General features: G+C 47.0%; 4 protein-coding genes across 4 annotated transcripts; all 4 read right to left on the minus strand.

Annotated features, from left to right (window-relative positions):
- On the minus strand, positions 1-10,651 carry LOC128715756 (serine/arginine repetitive matrix protein 2). Its single transcript, XM_053810671.1, has 5 exons — positions 10,410-10,651; positions 10,236-10,337; positions 373-622; positions 167-255; positions 1-67 (listed from the first exon to the last, which is right to left on the minus strand). Exons 1-5 carry the CDS (start codon positions 10,649-10,651, stop codon positions 1-3), a joined length of 750 nt encoding a protein of 249 aa, XP_053666646.1.
- Positions 10,652-11,799: 1,148 nt separating this feature from the next.
- LOC128715695 (nucleolar protein dao-5) lies at positions 11,800-13,944 on the minus strand. The gene is made up of 4 exons (XM_053810606.1): positions 13,914-13,944; positions 12,749-13,473; positions 12,371-12,498; positions 11,800-12,087 (listed from the first exon to the last, which is right to left on the minus strand). The coding sequence occupies exons 1-4, from the start codon at positions 13,942-13,944 to the stop codon at positions 11,826-11,828; spliced, it is 1,146 nt and encodes a 381-aa protein (XP_053666581.1). The 3' UTR covers positions 11,800-11,825.
- Positions 13,945-16,303: 2,359 nt separating this feature from the next.
- Positions 16,304-18,574, minus strand: LOC128713854 (dynein axonemal intermediate chain 4). The gene is made up of 3 exons (XM_053808725.1): positions 18,440-18,574; positions 18,165-18,299; positions 16,304-18,100 (listed from the first exon to the last, which is right to left on the minus strand). Exons 1-3 carry the CDS (start codon positions 18,572-18,574, stop codon positions 16,304-16,306), a joined length of 2,067 nt encoding a protein of 688 aa, XP_053664700.1.
- A 124-nt stretch (positions 18,575-18,698) lies between these two features.
- LOC128714491 (ras-related protein Rab-34) lies at positions 18,699-19,830 on the minus strand. Its single transcript, XM_053809364.1, has 4 exons — positions 19,475-19,830; positions 19,124-19,319; positions 18,842-19,049; positions 18,699-18,769 (listed from the first exon to the last, which is right to left on the minus strand). The coding sequence occupies exons 1-4, from the start codon at positions 19,828-19,830 to the stop codon at positions 18,699-18,701; spliced, it is 831 nt and encodes a 276-aa protein (XP_053665339.1).
- Between the last annotated feature and the right edge of the window lie 1,367 nt (positions 19,831-21,197).

A 21,197-nucleotide genomic window follows, 5' to 3' on the forward strand; every position in this document is an offset into this window, starting at 1 on the left:
TTACCTTTCTTTTTTATTTTTCTTCGATTTCTTCTTCTTATCCTTCTTGCGCTCTGGACTGGAAGATCTAAAATATGGGAACATAACCAGCATTAGCAATTGTTTGGAATTCATTACCATTATTTGGGTGCATTAGCACACACCACAGCTTAATCGTAATACTTACACATCTCGTGCCTTCTTCTTTTTCTTTTTCTTCTCCTCTTTATCGCGACGCAGGGCACCGCCACCACCAGCGGCAGATTTCGCATTCACCTTGCCACCGCCGTCACTTCCACCATCATCACCGTTTTCCTCATCGTTGTCCTCATGTTCGCCTTCCTCGCGCTCGTTCGAACCACCGCGCCGCTGTTTGCCACCATTGCGATCCGCATCCTTTTCCGGCGATGGTGTACGCACGAGTGCGTACCGTTTCCGGTTTGCCCGTTCCATCTCTTTCGCCTTCTCCGCCTTTTCGGTCAGCTCCTTTTGCAGCGCCTCGGATTTGGCAAGGTCCTCTTTCGCCTTGCGATCCTGGTCGAAGCTCGTACCTTCGACGAAATACTGCGATATGCCGAACGCTTCGCGCAGTTTGGCGTTTTTCTCTTGCTGGGCCTGTGCGATGTGATGGGTTTCTCGTACACTGTTTGATGGGAAAAAGGGCGATAAATGTAAAGGGAAAAATATTAGACGACTCGAAGCAAAACGTTCGTACATAAAGAAAAGCTTAAACAATGGCAGCAGTTTCCACATAGAGCGAACCATGTTTGCGTGTTTATGGTTCATTTATTTCGAAATGGTCCTATTAAGAAAGGCCCACCATCACATGGTTGGTTCATATTATCTATCATCTTGGTCCTATTTTCGTTAGACGTTCAACGGACAGCAACGAATGCGCTCCTTGCACTGGTGGATGGAAAAAAATGCACGTATCTGTTTTTATTACCCTCTAAACATAGTAATTCTAATCGATGACACATATTTGCACAAGTCCAAAGTATACCCGCGATTGGTGATGTAAGCCTTAAAAGCTTTATCACATCGATCGTTATAACAAGAAATGCTTTTCCGGATGAATTTCTTCATCAAACACTGCATGACCAAACCAAATAAATTACAGAAAAATGTGTCTTGTCTTATAGCACGTTTAAAGACGCGATGAATTCTTAACACACCTATCACACTCCCATAACAATTATTACCTCACAACGCTATGCATTGCTTGCATGCAAATCGGAATGCGGGCGGCAGTGGTTCTGGTAGCGGGAGCCGCACCACCAACGGAGGTACGAATGCAGAACTTTAGATGATGGTGATGATTATGAGGCAGGTGATGGGGTAGCAGGTGGGGTTGGATGCTGTTACAATGATGTGATAGGGGCTCCCGATATTGATGCCGACTCGGACAGTGAAAGGCCCTGGGGTTCAGCTCCGCTGACAGTGCGGATGATTCCTCGTGCGACCGACGGTGCAGCTTCCGAACTTGACACGAAACAACTTCCGACGGTCCACAGGACGAAGAACGCGAGGAAGAATCCTCCTGAAGGTGTTGAAAAGACCTTGCCTTCGCACCGCAGGGTAACGTCAACACATCGGCTGTGTTGGGTTGATCCCTAGCGGTACCGTGCAGGTGTTGGTTATAGTGCCGAGAACGATGTCCTGCCGTCGACTGAGCATGGTTCGGTTTGTACCGTGGTCGGGAAATTCGCATACCGGTCGGCCGGGACGTGCAAACATCGTCCTCTAGGTAACCGCTTCTTGTCCGGCCGTGCGATTCGTGTGTTTTCCCGGTATCTTCCCTCGCCGGTAGCTTTGCTGCACATGCGCAATGGCAATGCCATCCGGCGGCAACGTTGCTACCATCATTGATAATGCCGGCGATAGAACCGCTGCTGCCAGCGTCATTGAGCATGCTTGCAATCTTCCGCTGTTCGCTGTTCGTTGTATCCTCTGCCGGAAGGGAAGACAAACAGAGACCCTGCAGGCGCAGTTGTTTTTGTAACTTTAACAGCATCTTCCGGCTGTTCCAGTTCATCCCGTTGAACGGCACCGTGCAGCGCTCTGCCGGATTTGATCTCCGCTTTTTACGTCCAAACATCGAACGCTGGTGCTGCTGCTGTTTTCTCCTTGATGGCACGTTCATCATATCGTTCACTTGAACGGCTGATTTTATTCTTCGTTCCGAACCACCTAAAGGACCTTGCCGCTCACGATCCGATACGGTCGATTGTGATGAGGAGCGTGAAAATGTAGCCACAGCAGATGGGGGCGCCACAAATGGACTGTCCGTTGGACGATCTGGAACGTTGGATGGTTGTGTTTCATTTTCGGGATTAGTCGACGAGTCCGGTGGATCCATCTCCACCGGAAAGTTGTTCTCCGGTGGCGTATCTTCCACGTTGTAGCGTACGTCGTGCTCGAAAAACTGTTCCTTTGGCAGCTTTCGATTGAGAAACGAATGGCCACCGCCATTGTTGGTGGTTTTCTTTTTCATCGCCGCCAAACGGCGTCGAAATTTTGTGGCCGGTGATAGCTTTTTCTTCATGATTAGCGGACAGGTTTGGTCAAGAGTTGGTAGCAGTTTCGTTTCTATATCTGAGTTTTTCGTTATGTTGTAAAACTTAATGCGTTTATGGAAGACGCTGATTGATCGATAGTATATTGCTTTTATCACGGTGTTGCTAGTCTCAACAAAGCTTATCTACGTAACAACTTTCTTGGAAGACAGTTGATGTGTTTTGTATATTGAACGTCGCACAGGAAACATTCTGGCTTTATATATCTTGCCGCCTCAATCGACTCCTTAACACTACCTAACACTAGATACAAATCCCAAACGTTGGCGAAATTTGTTTTGGAAGACTTTTCAGTGATTTGTTTTGCGTGGATCTCTCGCTGTGTTCACATGGCGCTTCTATTGGCACTTTAGCACCAAGATATTAGATGATGAAATGCCGATGTCCGTCGAACAGTTTCCTGTTATGATCTAATTTTCTGCCACCAATATAAACGGCGTCACATGATGGAACATTTTGTTTGCACAATAAACTCCCGCTGCGTCCAAAATGTGCCGTGTCCTGCTGGTAGGCCATGGTGAGGAAAAGGGGCTTTTGTTTGCCCGATTATCGATCCGACTGGGTTGGGTTTTGGGAAGCGTCGTGTCTTTAAAAGATGCTGCAGAATCACTGCTTTAAATAACACTGGCCGTCCATTGAATCACCCATTTTACGCAGCGTTACTTTCATTTCAGTTGCGTTATCACTTTAGAATTAACCTAAGAGAACGCATCCCTGTCGGCAAACAAATACGAAACATTTTCACACAAAACGGCACGAAAGAAAAATTGTAACTTCAGTCTCCTCAATTTAAGCTTCGTCTTCTGTTGGTAGCCTTTTTTTATACTGTCCATTATTACACACACACACAGGCCGTTTATATAGGCTTTAGAAGCCGCTGAAGCGGCTGAAGCTATCCGCAAATCATTCTTTACTGGCAAAAATGGTTAATATGATGGCGGAATGAAGCTTTGATGCTGGAGTTTTTTCAACTGGCAAACGAGTCTGTGGCAAAGGATATGTGCGAGTGAATGTCCCTCGGTTTGCTGGGTAGCTATTGCGCATGATACAACGAGAATGAACCGAGTCAAACACATGATTGTTTCCAGTGATGCTGTGGTACCAATGAAATTCCGTACCATAAAGAGCCATTGATAAGTTTACAAATGTTTTTCTTCGATAATTTTATATACAATAGTAAATATTTAAAATTCCTTTCAAGAAAACCAAATTTATATTAAATAAACATTAAGCAATGCGCCTTGAAAATAAGGAAAACTTTTACTCATTAAAATACCACCCACTTGAGATACACGCATGCATCTCCTCCCCTCAAGCAAAGGCCTAATTAAATTCAAATTTAAAGTATATTGGAAAAGGTCTCGCATGGTCCATTGTACACCACACGTACTCAGATCTACTCAGATCCCCTTCCGTTTCATGATGCATTCGATGTCAACGAGCAACGATTAATTCAGGCCAGTGTTTTCTTGTCGGTCGGAAAAGAGCACTCATTTGAATCTACTTTTGGATGAATTTCAAAAATGCTCCATGTGCTGCAGTTGGCAGCAACCGCACGGGCGAGACCAAAGAAGAAAGATACACTGATGGTGGTTCAATACGCCGGAGCGAGTACATAACACACCCCGACAGTCGATGTACATAAATAGAATCATATTTTGTCAATTACGATTTCAAAACAACCATGTGTGCCGCTTGGTGTTGCTGAGGTTTATGCTTATTTTTCAATCTTTCTCACTAGCAGCAGGCTAGAAATGGTGGAGCTTATTGTAAGTACTTGCACCGTAAACCGGCGTTTTGGCACGATGACTCCCATTCCGTTTGGAGAATTTTCAATGTTGGTGGCTGTAAACTCAAAACGCTTCAAACTCACAGCCGTTTTACCATCCACCCGTCGTGATCGTAGTTGGAGTGTGTCTTTATTCCACTCAGAAGTGAAACTAAAGTGCTTCATGTTGCCGCTTCCTCCGCGCGTACCTCCTCTTCCTCCTCGATGTTCGAGGGGATGCATCTCCATTCGCTGCTTACAAAGCAGAATGAGTTTCATCGTTGTATTGTCAACCGTTTACCGCGAGAGCATTCGTGTGGTTGTCGTCGTCATCGTCATTACAATCATATTCCACAGACATGAGACATATCCTCACAAACAGCGCGATGTGGTTGTTTGTCCACGGAATCAAACTCCCCGACCCAATCGCTCTTTATAGACAACTGCTGCTCCGGACGTGTAAAAACTCAAACGAACTCAACTCTCGGGCATATGTGGCCGTGTATGGCAAAGATGTACAATCAATTTAACATTCGCAGCACCAACCCTTCCTTCTTTGCTCGCGCCCTTACCCTCAACTCACGCTCACCCTCTCTTGCTCCTCCTTCCACAAGGGGATTACGGTGGTGGTGATGGTGTCAAGATCATGGAAAAGGGGTATTCTCTCGTTTTGCCCGGTTTGTCTCGCATAATTGCTTGCGCTGGTTTTGGTTCTCGTTGGATGGTGGTGCTTCAGTTATTTACTATTCCAAACCATATTCTTCGCATGCCCTGGCTCGATGTGCGCGTTCGTGCCATTACCATCATGTAATCGCTGCCAGCTAGCTAGCACATTGTGTCGATGCTAAAACGAATGAAACATTAGTTTTGGTGAAATCCAACGATGTCCCATGTCCATAATCTTCCCCGATCTACGGCATTGCTAGTTAGAGCATTCCACAATATTTTTACAGTAAGCATAATTGTTCGTTCTCCATGTGTGTGTGGCTCGCTGCTACTGTTATACGCCGGTCATGGCTAAATATTGTGATCATGTTTCACTATCTTCCCAGCCTGTTCCTTTGGACTGTGTGATGGTGTCGTCAGCTCTCCTAATGCTTATGCTCCGCGTGCTGCATCTGTTTATCTCATAGTAGTAAATCGTTCCGCACTGTTCCTTCCATGCGTGTGCATTGATTGTCCGGTTCGCTCACTCCCGTTTGGAAAAGGGGCGCTACAGTCATTCTCGCGGCAACGCGACCAGCCAGCACCAGACAGTTGAACAACAGCAATAATAAAAAAAAAGAATCAACATATTGGATGGTTGATTCCGTAGCTGTACGTTTCGATTTACCAACATCATGTCATGCCATCTTCCCAATCGGATTTCTCTCGCTTTGTTTCTATCTCTCTATCCATCCCTTACTCTTGTTTTGCTTATTTGTGTTCCCATCGTTTCGCTCTTGCTCTTTCTCTCTCTCTCTTTCTCGTACACGCATTTACGCCGGTTTCAACAACAAGGCCTCCTGCAATGCATTCTTCTCTCTCTCTCTGTGTATAGTTTCGTCCTGCTGCTGATCATGCTACTCGGTTGCTGGTGCTGCTGCTGCTGCTGCTTCTGCTGCTGTATAATTCTGCCATACCCCCGGATCCAGTTCCACATTATCCTATTCTGCGCCATCATCCATCAATTCTCAAGAAGCTACAAACGAAAGCGGACACGCACACACCATAATACAGGCGCGCGCGTACGTGTATGTTTCCGTAAAAGGGGTTCAGGTTCTTCGGCGTCGCATATCGTTTCCAACATATCGGCTACCGCACCTCAACCCCACCCCCTTCACTGGGGGCCCCTCACTGGCCCAACACCCAGTGGACGTGTGGAGGGTAAAAAACCACATTCTCTCCGTTTGTACCTCGGAGTTATTTTTGAGCATCACCAACTTAAACCGACCAACAATCTCGGCTGGTAGACTCGTTTTCTTCGCCTTTTACCATACGGGAAGAATAAAGGAGGTTCAGTTCGACGTTTCCCTTTTGCTCTTCTCTATACCTTTTTGCTTCCCCCTCGAACTATCCGGGCACCGAGCGACAAGCGGGGGGTTTCAAGGGGTCGTTCAACACGAACCGGTATAGCCAGGCCCGAGGTAGTGGAAAACTGTGAGGTACATATTATGTTGAAAAACCTCAACCATACCTAAACGACAATCGACAACGCCGAGCAAAACGCCATTTCGGAGGGTATTAGAAAGGGATGGCGCATCGGCACGTCGGGGCTAGCCAACAGGGCAAAAGCAAGTAGAGTGTTAAGACCCAATCCGTTCTGTGCTGTCTTGCCAGTGCGTCCTCTCCGGCTGGTAACGTTAAAGTAATCTTTCTATTCTACGTACTTGAAAAGAACTCAATTCAATCGTTCGCGCGCGCTCGTCGTGTACATCGGCGCTGGTGTGTGGTGCTGTGTAGCGGGTTGTTTGTCATTCCGGAGGTAGCCGACAGTGCGGGCAGCGGCACAGCAATATAGTAGTTAAACCCGCATCTGTACCATTTGTCAGTTTTGAAGTTCTACTCGGTCCGTCAACAGTTGTGGCGTGGTGTGGTTGAGCATCAGCATCTCATACCTTGTGCCGTGCCCATCGTCGTCCGAGCGAACGTACACACAACTACCCAAACTGCATATACACGCGTTGTTTGTGGTGGCTGCCGAGGAAAACAACTCGGCAAGATAATTGATGTTAAGTGAAAGATAGCTTCAAACACCACATAAAATAGAAGTGAATCTATGAAATATGCGTGGCGTGTAGTGCGCGAGTTACAAAAGGCAGCATTTGATGTTAGAAGGGAAGCGTTTGCGAAGACTTGCAGCAAGTAGCCGGACTGGTGCTGTGTTTATAAAACCCGACCAACTTACACCTTTCTTTGCGTGAAGTGAAAATTGCAAAGCAACCACCACATTCCGACACAATGTCGGAACAAAGCGATGAATCCAAGGAAATGCTCGGCGAGTACGATCGGAACCTATTGGAGCAGCTAGTGGTGAATGACTGGGGCCTTAATGCGGCTGCATACAAAAGAATGGTTTGTAAGTATCGTCGTCTCGTCACAGCACACAAAGATTTTGGTTACGGCTGTGTCGCTTCCTGCCCTAATCAATCGCTGACCGTCCCAAAGTGTCCCACCGATGCGAGGCAAAGTAATGTTAATCCTGTACCAGCACATTGTTATGATAGTGCAGTATATGAACTGTGCTACTATGATGAATCAGCTATGAGCTGAGGTAGAGGCGCATTCTTAGCGGGCACACCGCATGGTACTTCTGATCGTGTATGTGTGTGCATCCCTGTCACTGTGACTGGATGCTATGTAGTGCTGTCTTTTTCCCACCCGAACGCATGCGTTCTTTTTCCTCTAATCGTTCCGCATACGATCTCAGCGCTCACTCTTGTTTCGCATGCATTGCAATTTTATTATCCCTTTAATTAAAAGCAACCTCCGTAACCCATTCTTTACCTCCTGTCGCCTGTTTCGTTTCGTACAGATTGCGGTATAGACGAGGTCAGTTTGGTGCTGATCGAGGATACGGAAATCAACGAACTGTTCAGCGATCCACGGCTGCTCGGTCAGAAGATTCTCTTCAAACATCGGCTCAGACAGTGGCGTCAGGATCAGCAAAGCTTCCTCAGCAATATTGCCGCCCACATTGCACTACCGAACGGAAATGGTACCGCTGCCGGAGGGACAGTACCGCGCGTACCGCTACATCCGGCACTCAACGGCACAACGCCTTCCAACACGTACAAACGCAAATATCCATTCGATTCCGACCACTCGGTGTCGCATTCGGCCCTGCCACCGTCCGACGATGATGTCGTGAGCGTCAAAACGGACCACGACGGTGCGACGAGCAACGGGCATGGATCGAAACGGCGAACAACGGACCGGGACTCGCCGCTTATCATGCCGCCCACCTATACGGCGGCCTCACTTTCGCTCATACAACCGTTGGTTAAGCGCAAGATTGAGCCGCCAACGCTAAAGGAACGGACATCCGGTGCCATTGGTGATATACCGGTGCGCATCGATCGCGACAGCATGTTGCGGCTGTTGCAATCGTCCCAGTCCGGCCATTGGATATTGAACAGCTACAAACCTAACGAACCGCTGGAACGACGGGGCCAAACGATCATAACGCATCTGATCGTTGACCAGTTTCTGCACTTTAACATACTGTTCAAGCATCGAATGATGAGCCATTATGCGGATGTGATAACGCAGCTGTTCCCGGCGGAGCTGAAGGAGATTTACTACGCCCCAAGAAACACGGTCAAGCGCAACACGTCCGGGAAACTGTTTGACCGGTACACGAACCAACGGTTGCGGCACAAGGAACGGCTCCCGCGCGTGAAACCCTTCGTCGCAGACGAATGGACGGAACACAAAACGTTCGCTGAGCTGGCGATCCTGAATGAGGCTATGCAGGGAGTTCGGAGTGCGGCTACCACGGCGAACGGTGACGATGCGACTGGCAGTGAGGATGGCAACATTAGCAACGATTTTCTGCAACCTCTAGCAACGATGTATGTGGAGGGTGAAGACCATCCGGCGGCTAATGATGGTGGTGGGGCGGTTGATTACTCCACGCGCGAGGAATGGAAGTGTGGGAACAGTGATATGCAACAGGAATGACGTGCCAAATTGCGATACTAGGAGGAGTCGTTGGATTGAAGAATTACCAGATTGCTTATTCACCCGTTAAACGCCACCTGAGGAACAACGTTAGGGTAATCTTGAGATAACCGTTTAGGTTGCAAAATTTAACATGCGTTTGATAAATATCGACGTAAATATCATGCGGAACTTTTAACGAAGTCACATACGGGTGCGTTGCGTATATTTTGTTGCTCAAACGTGCGAATCATGAAGTGTTATGAGTTTTTTTCTAATGCAAAGTAATTTTTCATGATTACGGCTTTAGCTGTACTAGCTATAATACTTTACAAAACTAAAGTAATTTATTGAAAGATGAGCGTTCTTTAAGGAAAATAATACAGAATCTGTTCTCTTTTTTATACGTTTATTGGCTACTTGTGGCACTTTCATGTATGAGTAAGGATTTAAAATTTGCTTTTTTGGCCTTTCGACAACCAAAACACAATACACTGCATCTTTGAACAACCGATAAGCAAAGTGCATTAAAAAAAAGAAAATATATCGTGTAAATGATCAACTGTTGCCATGCTCACAAATGCGCAACCACGGCGTGGAAGGAACGGAACTTCTCGGCGTTTAACGTTCTAAAGGATTCGAACAATATGACTAAGGAACCACAACTCATAGTGACTAAAACACAATCAAATTAAGCCATTTTTAAAATAGTGTCTTAGAGTAACATTAATTAGTAAGCCAATCTGCTGTAGGTAAGGATACAATAAGCATCGATCGTATTCGTGATTACGCGCGTGATTACACGAAGGACGTTACAAATCCGCTTCATCAACGTCAATAAATATGATTCATCAAAAGCTAGACGGTGTTTTTCTTTTGCCCTCAAGGGAAACACAAACACATTTGTACACTGAAAGACTAAAAATGGAAAAGCACAACCCCTTTGAAAACTTCCATTTTTGCATTCCTGGTTATTCCTAGCTTCCGTATTTTCCGTTATGCTTGAGCGCGTGTACACCCAAACTACACAGTGTAATGAACGCACAAGGGACCTCCGAAGCCCTTGCAGGACGACTGCGGGCAGGATTAATCATCAATCAGTGAGGGTGAACCTGTGCGCAGGTGTGAGACCCAACCACCAAACCGCATGTGGGTAGAAATTTACCGACCAACTGGAGGTGGAGAGTCTTTGGAAGGCTTCACAAACATGGGCTATATTTTGGGTAGCTGAACCCACATGAAGGAAAGTAAGTTTTGTTCGATGTACTTACAGCAATCTGCCAAATTCATCCTTCGGCAACTCGATCGTTCCGTGGTCCATCAGTTTCGAACGGTACAGTTCCACCTTGGCACGAACTTCATTCTGCCCAAGCCTAAAATAGTCGTAACAAAATTTGGTCAAAATCAATAAAATCACGCTACATGGCACCACCGAATCAACTTACCCTTGGCTTTCGAGCACTTCTTCCAGTTCGGCACATTTTACTTCAATCTTTCGCTTTCGCTCGTGGTCTAGGATGCCTTGATTCGGCTGACGGTTCGATTGTGCGTCTAGCTTTGCTAAATCGTCTTCCGTGCGGTAGTTAATGTTATCCTTTTTCCCCGGCCGGACAAAAGCGACGTTACGCTGAACGTGACCATTGGTACCGGATCCACGGGGTGTAGTGAGACCGATTCCGTTGTACATTTTTTGCTCAAAGGTCCTCTATCGACCGCTTGTAATAAAAACAAACGATAGCGGCAAATTGGAACACACACACTATGCTAACCTGATACAAATCGGTTCGTTCCGACCGATACGATCGGGTTTATTCGATGTACCGATATTCACACGCCGATACCGTAAGAACACACTATCGTTGCATAAAAAAAACACAGAAAAATCGATACTACGCGCCTTCGGAGAACTCGCAAGAATTTGCTTGAGGCCCGTGAATGCCGGCGATCGAGCACTCTACACGGATTTGCGATAATTGATGGTGCGTAGTCGATTACGAAATCACGATTTAATCACGGCTCACGGTGAGCGTGCGTTCAACGCAAATCCTGTTCTAACCACACAACAAACCACCATTACAGCAGCTGAGCAGCAATTTCGCGGAGCGTACACTTCTGCGTCCCAGAATGTTCGGCCATCATTTATTTTTTTTATGCACTTTTCCTGCTATCGCGTTTGACAGCAGCGTGTGTTTTGATAGGTGTCAAATGTGACAGTGTCCCTCGACAGGACGTGCTTAATTGAATTGAACGTTGCACAGCATAATGTACGAGCGTAGTTTTCACGTCTTTTTCGTGTTTTTAATGTTCCAGATCGGAATCATTGTTTTGCCTACAGCACAAAGGATCCGCAAATTGTATCAAGAATACTCAACAACGTTTATTAATATATAATCAAGCATCGCGATAGGGGAAGCAGCTGTTAATATTATTCGTGCATCTCTCTTCCAGTTCACCGTATTTCGATGGCGGCGTAAATCCAAAATTCTGCATTGTCTTCTTGGGCGATAATTTTAATAATAAATTGTCATCGTAGCAAATACAGAAACATTAAACATAAAAGTACATTTTCTCCTCTCCTGAACAGATGTTATATTTCTTCATCATTCTCCAGTTGTTACAAAGTGTACTTCTAATGTTCGCTTGAAACAATTCCAGCACAAGCTTTACAGAAAGTTTCCCTGCGTCGAGTGGAAAAAATTGCGCCAGAGAAACGTATCTGAGAAGAGTAGGAATGCAAAAGATGCGCCAACACCGATCAAACAGGAACCGGCGCACGCACCTTCCTTTTCCTCCCTCTGAACACCTCCGCCGTACGAACGCCAGGACGACGGCGCGTTCGAAAAACATACAGAACTAGAGCTTTAGATGATGCCGATCTTGTTGGCAATGTCCAATGCGTCGTAGTCGCGTGTTAGTCTTACGTACGCCTTCTTCTTGCCGTCCGGTCGCACCAGCGTGTTGATCTTCAGCACCTTAACGTCGTACAACTTCCTTACGGCAGCCTTCACGTGGTTCTTGTTGGCGCGCAGGTGAATCAGGAAAACAAGCGTGTTGTTGTCCTCGATCTTCTTCATTGCTGCTTCAGTCGTCAGCGGATACTTGATTATATTGTACGCATCCATGCTGTTTGGAAAGGAATGAATATAGCATTAGTAAACATTCGAAAATGATGTTTGATTTTATTCTACATCAATCCACACAAACAACTGTCTCTTTCATTAAGTAAGCTTCCTAGTAAGGGTGTGGTAGAAAGCAGTTGCAAATAAAAAGAGGATTTACTCTAGCATTCAAAACCTTCACAATAAATCCCAAAGTCGGACGAAGACTGTGTTTTATAACGAATTAGAATGCCTGAAATGGCAACTTTCGGAAGGGTTTCACTCCGGTGCACGTTACTGTTACTTACCGACTGCGCTTGGCGACGGACTTCCTCGGGTACTTTGGACGACGGGGAAGTCGAAGGGTCTTCGGCCGCTTGAAGTGCACCGATGTGCGAATCTTACGCAACACGGTTCCATACGGGCCCTTGATCAACTGCATAGAGAGAAATAGAGAAACATTGTTAATCCTCAATAACCAAGCTGCATTTGATTCGCATTTCACACAACACTAGATCGCCTTCGGGTGGATAATTCGTCACTTCAGTAGGAAGTAATGCGGTGATTTCACTTGCTAGCATCAATGAGATTCCCTCTTCAACATTTCATCATTAGAACACTCACTATCCATCCGATCTTTTCTTTTTTTGCGAAATGCACTGTAAACAACCTCAACGTGTTCTCACCTTGGTCTTCGCACGCTTGGCGCGCAGCATAGCAGTGGTACGAGCCTTCTGGATACCCTTCTGGATCTTTGCCTTGATCTGCTCCTTCGTCAGCTTGGGCCGGGGACTCTTGGTAGTCTTCCTACCCTTGCTGTTGATCTTCCTCTCCGGTTTCTTGGTACCGGCACTCTTCGCCTTTCCACCAGCAGCGGCAGCAGTGGCTTTGCCGGCCTTAGCTCCGGCGCCAGCGGCAGCCTTCGCACCCTTAGCAGGCTTGGCGGCGCCCTTGGTCGCAGCAGCAGCAGCGGCACCCTTCTTTTCGGCGGGCTTCTTCTTGCCAGCAGTGGCGGCAGCAGCAGCAGCCGCTGCTGGTGCAGCCTTCGCTCCCTTCTTGGGGGCAGCGCCAGCGCCAGCAGCCGGTGCGGGTTTCTTGGCATCGCCGGCAGGCTTGCTAGTTCCAGCGGCAGCGGCAGCGGCCGGAGCCTTCTTCTTCGGTGCGGCCTTGCTGTCACCAGCTGGTGCGGCCCGTTTCTCGGCCTTCTTCTCCTCAGCGGGTTTCTTATCACCGGCCGGTTTCTTCTCGGCGGCGGGCTTCTTCTCCGCTGCCGGTTTCTTTTCAGCTGCGGCAGGTTTCTTTTCCGGCGCAGGCTTTTTCTCCGCAGCGGGCTTCTTATCACCCGATCCGGAAGCCGTTGCGGCGGCGGCAGCTGCCGGCTTCTTCTCTTTCTTTTCGGCCGGTTGGCCGGCTGGAAATAGAAATAACACAAAGAACACCATATTAGAATATGTTCGGTACAACGCAGCAGCGATGATGAATCGACGTCCTTTGGCATGTTGTCAGTAGCGAAGTAAATTGTCTCAAACATTGCATTTGGTTCAGTGAGATTCCCTCTTCGTTAGCGTTCATCATTCATAAAAACGTTTCAAGCCGTGTGGACACTCGCGTAAGACATCGCATCATATTCATGCGTCCCCGTTTCACCGCACCAAATACGAAGCATCTGACGGATCACAGCCCTCGTGGCGTACACAATGGAACTTTAACTTGCTACTTTTCACTATAAAATTACATTCCGCTCCAAACCACCACTTTGCAGCACGCGGCCAAGGTTCGCAAGCAATCCTAAACTTGAATCATCGTGGTCTAAGGGCATTTTCACCGTAAAATGCACGAATTTTAGCTTACCGGGCTTCTCAGACGGTTTCTTCGGACCCATACTTGAGATGGAAAAGAGATGTCAAAACGGAGATTGCTCGCTTCTATCCTCGGCTTCCGGCACGATGACACATGGTAGAAAATACATCCGTGCACGAATATTTTCAAGCAAGTCGTGTCAACAATAGGGTAGCGCCCCTAGCGGATTACTGTAGAACTGTCGGAGCTGGTCAAAGTCGACATTGTTTGAAAGTCGTGTTTACAATTTTCTATTTTCCGTTGCACTCTGTTTGCAAATCGTATTTTGTTTGACAAATTTATCCTGTTTTGCTAAAGTTATTCAAGTCTTCCAAACAAATAAACAATGTCGGAGCGATTTTCGTAGTTCACTTCTGAAACATTATTATCGCAATTTCACAAAAGTCTGTGAATCTGTACATAGTGAGTTCATTAACATCAACTCTATTATCCGTTTACACACACAGGGCGCATAATATTCCCGAGCATCTTCCTCTGGAACGCGGCGAAGAAAGTTTAGTTAGTTTTGGAAAGTCTATGTCTCAAAGGCATATCTGAGTACCGGAACTATATAAGTTCCATATTGCGATAGGCGACAGGCATGCAAACATTTACCATTATGCTACAATAATTTTATTGTAATGTTTTTATTTCATTCCCATATCGTATTAACCGCTTATCGATTGCATAATTTATTGATGCGTAGTCTAGGTTTTATTCGCTTTTAATTCACATCTCGATGATCATCTATGATCTTCCAGGAACTTGATTCTCCCAGCAGTCGTGGTGCACGTTTGCATCATTTGCGCTAAATAAAGGAGAAGAGCGCTTGGGCCGCATGGTCATGCGGGGCGACTGATTTATGCTGCTGTTTGTGCAGTTTAACACCCTTGTGGATGTAAATGGCTTTCGTCCTGTGGTGGAAGTGTTAATAGCCCGAAGGGTTTTCGCACGCGCACTACATCGTTTTCGCAAATGAGTGTTTTAACGTTTACATTTTCTTCGACGGGGCGCATCGGCATGAGCGTTCTGCATTCACATTTGTGCTTCATCGTTCTGCTTCCGTCTTTCCACACTGCAACGGGATCTTTACCATGTGGCGTGTGATTGTTTTGACTTTCAGGATTGATTTCATTCACGGTGCTGTGGGGGTTTCATTTTTTTGCGAACATGACATCAACTTAAAATTACAAATTGTGCATCTGTTTTTTTTTTCATGAGCCGAGAGCTCAAAAGCCCAAGCGCATCGTTTTTCGGTAGAAGCTGCCGGTCCGTTATTTAAACGGAAGGAACTTTCCTTTTGTCACGCGGCGTTAAGCGGTCTGTACACTGCAATTCACATGCGCCGCCACTAACCCACCGGCAGCGAGATTTAGGTTGGCCATTAAAAAGTAATAAAAACGCGCCCATCATTTTACGTCCCGCCACCACAGAACGACTGGTGTGGGGGACTCGTGAAAAGGAATCAAAACACATTTTTCAAACTTTTTTTTTTCATTGTTTTTGTATGCGTGCGTTTCGGTGCGACGTTCACTACGATCATCAGAAGTGGCAGGAGCAGCGCACCCTCGGTGTACGCAAGAAGGAGAAGTCCGCTGGAAAGCGATCATGCGCAGATCACACCGATCATTCGCCTATCGTTACGGTATGATATAAAACTGTGATGCTAAACAGTTGTCATCGAAAGCAATAAAAGCACACTTTTGAGCGAGCCAAATCAAAACAAGTTTTTCGTTCACAATTTATTCTAGTCCACCTATGGGGAAGCTTCATAGCGTTACCATAGAAACCATTACCATTATCAGCTGAATGAATGCTTGAACCACACGCACACGTGGTTTTATCGTACGAAATTACCAACAGCAGCAGTTCTTGGGCTCTTCTTTCACTCCTCACATCGACGGAAATCGGTGTTTTTCTTCTTCTTCTCTTCACGCCGAAGATTTCAAACGAAAATCCTGCTAGATGACGGCTAGGGGTACGGATACGTGCGCCGCAGAAGCCATGAGCAAAGCAGAGAAGATTATAAAATAATTTTATGACCGAAATTTAAAATCTTTTAAAACGATCGTAAAACCGCTCGAAACGATCGATCGTAATGTTCAAGCTATCGGTGCGTCGATCACTGGAAAATTAAGCGACCCGCGGGATTCACATGCAAATGCACAGGTTAGGGTTGTTGTTGTTGTTGTTGTCGTTGCTGCCTTTACTTTAATAGCCGCAACCCAGCAGACAGCCTCCTTTACAGCCGATAATAGTTTTTGTTGATGCTGATGTAAATCAGTGTTACCGGATCGATCGTGTGAACTATCGGCTCCAAACCGTACCGGCCACACACGATGATGAAGAAATTGTGTGTGTTTACTAGCAGTTCGTTACATTGTTACTATTTGTCCTCCCACTCAGTACCCGAGATATCCCATACGGCGCACACGCGTCAGCAGATCTGGCGTTGTCACCAACTTCGAGTAAATGGCCGACTGTAGCTCACGGTACTGAAAGTGTGGCGGGAATGGCATATCTTCCAGTGCGCAGATATGGGCTTTTCCTTCCGCATCGCCAACCAGCAAGCTGCGGCCACAGTTCGTAAACCGTATCACGGTCAGGGCTGTCGTTAGACTGCCGAGCGTCGTTTCGGAGGCTGGCTTTGAGCTGCGTCGTTTCAGATCCCACAGCTGCACACCGTTACGCGTAACGCTCGCAATAATGGTGCTGTTCGTCGGTGACCAGTAGGCAGCCTGGATCGGTGCAAATCCGGTGCTTAACGTGACGATCGGTTCCGGCAGATCCTCTATCCAGATGCGTATGCTCCAATCGCCGCTGCAGGTCAGGAAAATCTTCGGGCTCCAGGGTGAGTATTCGATGCAGAAGATGCCACGACTGTGCATCTGCAGCACACCAAGATGCTGAAATGGATCGTTAATACTGGACCAGTGCACGGAACCTTCATCCGTACCGATGTAATATTTGTCCTTCTGCACCGGATGTATCGTTACGCAGAGTGCTTGCGGGTGTAGATCGGACTGTATCTTAACCGGTTGCGCTTCTTTTGATGCTTCCTGTCCTTCGAGTGTTCCTTCCACCCGATCCAACCGCAACAAAGGGTACGGCAGTAGATACTGTCCAATCGTGAGTGTGTACTTCATAACCCAACCGTTCTGTGACACGGCGATAACCTCGTCTTTGTTTTCGTTGTCAAACTCGACCCACTTCAGGTCCCAGATCGGTTGGTAGACGGGGAACTTGTCCCGATTCGACACGGCCAGCGGTATCTGCGTGCTGTCGGTGATGTCACGAATCTGGACCAGCCCATCGTACAGTCCGATGGCCAGTAGCTGCGGTGTGCGCTGTGAGAACGCCACACACGTCACGGGACAATCGAACCGATAGCGTCGCTCCGGATTGACCGGGTTTTTAATGTTCCAAACGTATACAAATCCATTGCCGCGATCGTCACTGCTGGTGTGGCCGTAGATGCCGTAAGCGATTGCCACGATGTCGCCATTAGCAGGACACCAGCTGGCACAGGCTACCGCCTTACCGAGTGTTTCCACAGTCCGGTACGTCCACAGCACATCCAGCCGGTACAGATACCGTATATCCTCGCGGCACGGATCCGGTGGGTACATGTTACGAAAGCGGATCTGCTGCTCACGATATACATTGCCCGCTAGAAGCCGCTGCAGTATCATGGACGATAGATGAAAGTTAGGATTACGGTTCAGACGATCGTCGATATCTTCCATGCCCTCGCGCGAATACGTTGTAATCTCCAGCTTGGACGCGGAATCCGCCACGTTAATTTCCTTCGTGTGACGTTCCAGATCGTTGTACGTGTCGTACATGTCGTAGTTCGAAACGAACGATGCCACATCCTGCCGGTGAATGCACTCCGTGTTGACCGAGCGCGATTTGCACGGTAGGTCACGGGTTTGCGCTTCAGCGTCCGCTGTCCGGCGAGCTTTCGGCCGTGTCTCGAACAAGCGGTTCTGCTCCTTCACGAGATCCGCCTCTTCCGCATCGAGCGACACGACGTGACTCGGATTCTCAAACAGCACAATGTCATCGGTTTCCGTCAAGCGAATCTTGACGTGGTACGTTTTCTGTCCAGCTTCCAGCGAGGGACTACGTCGATCGATCACACCCTCGTAGTTGGGCTGGTGGTCAAGGTTATCGAAACCGTCCGTTTTATCGGCACTCTAAAACGTATGGGCAAGTGTTGATAGTAACTCGTTGACCACTGATATCGCTTGCACAACTTACCGGAGCCTTTCCGTCCTCCATCATATCGCTAGCGGGTTGAAAGTGCTCTCGAAAACGGCTCCACACGAACGCTTCCTCCCCGAACAACGGTGGCGCAAGATTGGTGGGCGTTCGATCGACCTCATCGATGAGAACCTAAAGCTTCGACGAAACAACAAACAGTTTGCTTAGAAACGAAAACAACGCCTCAGTAACGTTTCAAGTGTTTACTAGCCGGTCGGTTTCTTAGTGACAGGTGTCAGGGAAACGCGGCGCACTTGAAATCGTGACGCTACCTCTTGCTCGTTCCGTTGCTGCAAACGGTTCACAATATCCACCACAAATTCACTGTCACTCGCTGCACCGGCACTGAGGGAAGCGGAGTAGAATTTGACGGATTTGGGCGGTGCTTCTCGACGTCCTGGAGACATTCTTTTGCTGTTCGCTAAAAGCCGATTTCGGATACACATTCACAATTCTCGCGTGAACTTCAGAGTAAAGAGCGACAGAATGTCAATGGTGGCTAAGTTTCGTTTTGTTAAATAGAATAATAAATTAGTTTATTGTACAGTTAAAACATTTTAGAATTTTTTTCTCCTTTTTTTCCTTTCGTAGATAGTATAGATCTGTAAAGATGGACATTGAATAGGTTTATCAGACTTGATACACTGGAAATGTCTTTTATAAGAAGAACTTACTCAGTAGACTATTGCCGTTCGGTTGTAACAGCGAAGTGTTCGACTCCATCGCCCGTTGGACACCGTAGTCGAAAGCGAGTGCCGTCATTCGGCGAAAAAATTTGGTAACATTTTCACCCGTCCGGGCCGAAACTGGCCAATATTCCGCATTGATATCGTACGCCATCTTGATTGCTTCCAGCTCGATATCACAGAGTGCCTGATTGCCCTGGAGGTGAACAAGTGTGAGAATTAGTCATGCTGGCTTAGGGGGTTTTGGACGATCGGTTCTAACTAACTTACCAAAAGATCCTTTTTAGTACCGACGAGAAATTTTAGTACCGGTCCCGGATTCAATCGCAGGGCCTCGTCAAGCCATCGCTTCCCGTTGAGTAGTGTTTCGGGGCGGGTCATATCGAACGCTACCACTACGACGCTGGTATTCCGGTAGTATGACTGAGCGATACACTGGAATCGTTCGTGTCCCGCCGTATCCCATCTGAAGCATACAAGCAGTTATTAGAAATTGTAGATGTTCATCCGGATCAATCCCCCATAGCAAGGACTGACTATCTATCCACGTGGTATACTAAGTCTTGAAAGCCAGAAATGACAGTCATGACCCAGTTCATTAGACGTTTGTCGTGAACTTACATCTGCAGGCTGTACGATTGGTTCAGGATCTGAAATCGTTCTACCTCAAAATCTAGCCCAATTGTAGCCGTATAGTCACCGTCAAACGATTCGTGGCAGAAACGATTCACCAGCGATGTCTTCCCGATCGACACATCTCCGATGAAGATGGCCTTGCACGGTGGAAGCAGAAACGGTACCACGGCTTGGGCCGCCCGCTTTGTACGCTCGCTGAAGTCCAACTCCCGGTACGGTGTCACCTGGCAGCTGTACGGGCGCGGCAACTGCTCAATGCGGCGCGTACCGTAGTCGACATTATTGTTTAACACTTCGTAGCTAGCAGGCTTTGGACGTTTATTTTTGCGATAAATTGGCATAATTAAACACGCTTTAGTTAGAGACCCGTTGGTGACCGTGCTGCGGGTGTAGACAACGAACCGCACTGTAACAGAATTCGGTACGAACTGCGTGTGCTCGAGGACGAATACCTACGGGCAGCGCTCTAGGATGCACGCGATGTCGTACCGCTGGAAGGAACCATTTACACACAAGGACCTTCACAGGGTGCGCACCGGAAAGATACGCACCAATACATATCGCTGCACACGGGAACGCGGTACCATAGCAACCGTCACAATAGGGTAAGTTTTGTGTAGTAGTTCGAAAGGGAGACACAAACCACACGAGGAAACGGGAGAGAGAAAGCATCGAAGAGGGAGAGAAAAAAGTTTGATAGAATTGTTGTGGATTGTGCGGTGGTTTGCTCATGGGTTTTGAAAGGTCCTGCTGTCAGTTCCATTTTCCGATCTACTTCACCGAACCGCATGCTCGATCGCGAAGTATTGAGCCACGGACACGCTCGAGTAATTTCTCGGTCGCAAGGTGTCTTGTTTAAAAGGAACAGAAGAAAGCGGAGTAAAGAAAATAGAGAAACGGTTTTAAGAGAAGGAAGAAAAAAAAAAGGATAACAGCAACACGGACACACAAAGCACATATGTGTACCGGGTGATCGTTCGGGTTCGGGTCTCGCATAGACGGAAGTGGATAATAACAAGCGAGAAAACCCGCCGCCCTGCCAACGCCAGGTGGCATTAGGTGGGAATGGTGAAGAAACTGAATCGATCCATTCGAGCAACGAACAGTTCGAATCATGCGTGTGTCACTGAACGCAATAGCATTAGGCAAACAGCTGGCAATGTTTAAGGAAGGTCGTGAAATAGGATCTCTTGAGAAGGATGATGAATCGTCCTAAGGATTTAGTGTTCACTGGAACCACCGATGATTGTGTACGATCGAAGAATTGTTACGTCTTCTAACACATCTGTCCTTCATCCTTGCTCAAGCGCAACAGAGTCTTCCTTGAACCCATCAGATTATCTGTGTTGATAAACGATTGATGGTAAAAAAAAATCAGGGAAGACAAATGAAACAAACACTTATATAAAACGATCTCAATTCTAATGATGTCTATATTAAAAAAAAAACAATCCAGTAGCAAAAAGGATAAACACCGATCTTATGGCCACCAAGTATAGTCATCATAAGAACACATTTGAAAGCATATTTCTTAATCATGTCCGTACGCAATCGCGTTACATTGCGCGTAGGGCGTATAGAACAGGAATTGGGAATAAATTTACCGTTCGAGCGGATTCGGAACTTACATCGATGAAGGAAGGTTCTCGCCGTACGCCATTAGCCAGTTGCTTATCAATATATTTCGATTCTATTTCAGCGAATATTC

Source organism: Anopheles marshallii, chromosome 3 (genome assembly GCF_943734725.1).
Source record: "Anopheles marshallii chromosome 3, idAnoMarsDA_429_01, whole genome shotgun sequence".
Taxonomy (NCBI): Eukaryota; Metazoa; Arthropoda; class Insecta; order Diptera; family Culicidae; genus Anopheles; species Anopheles marshallii.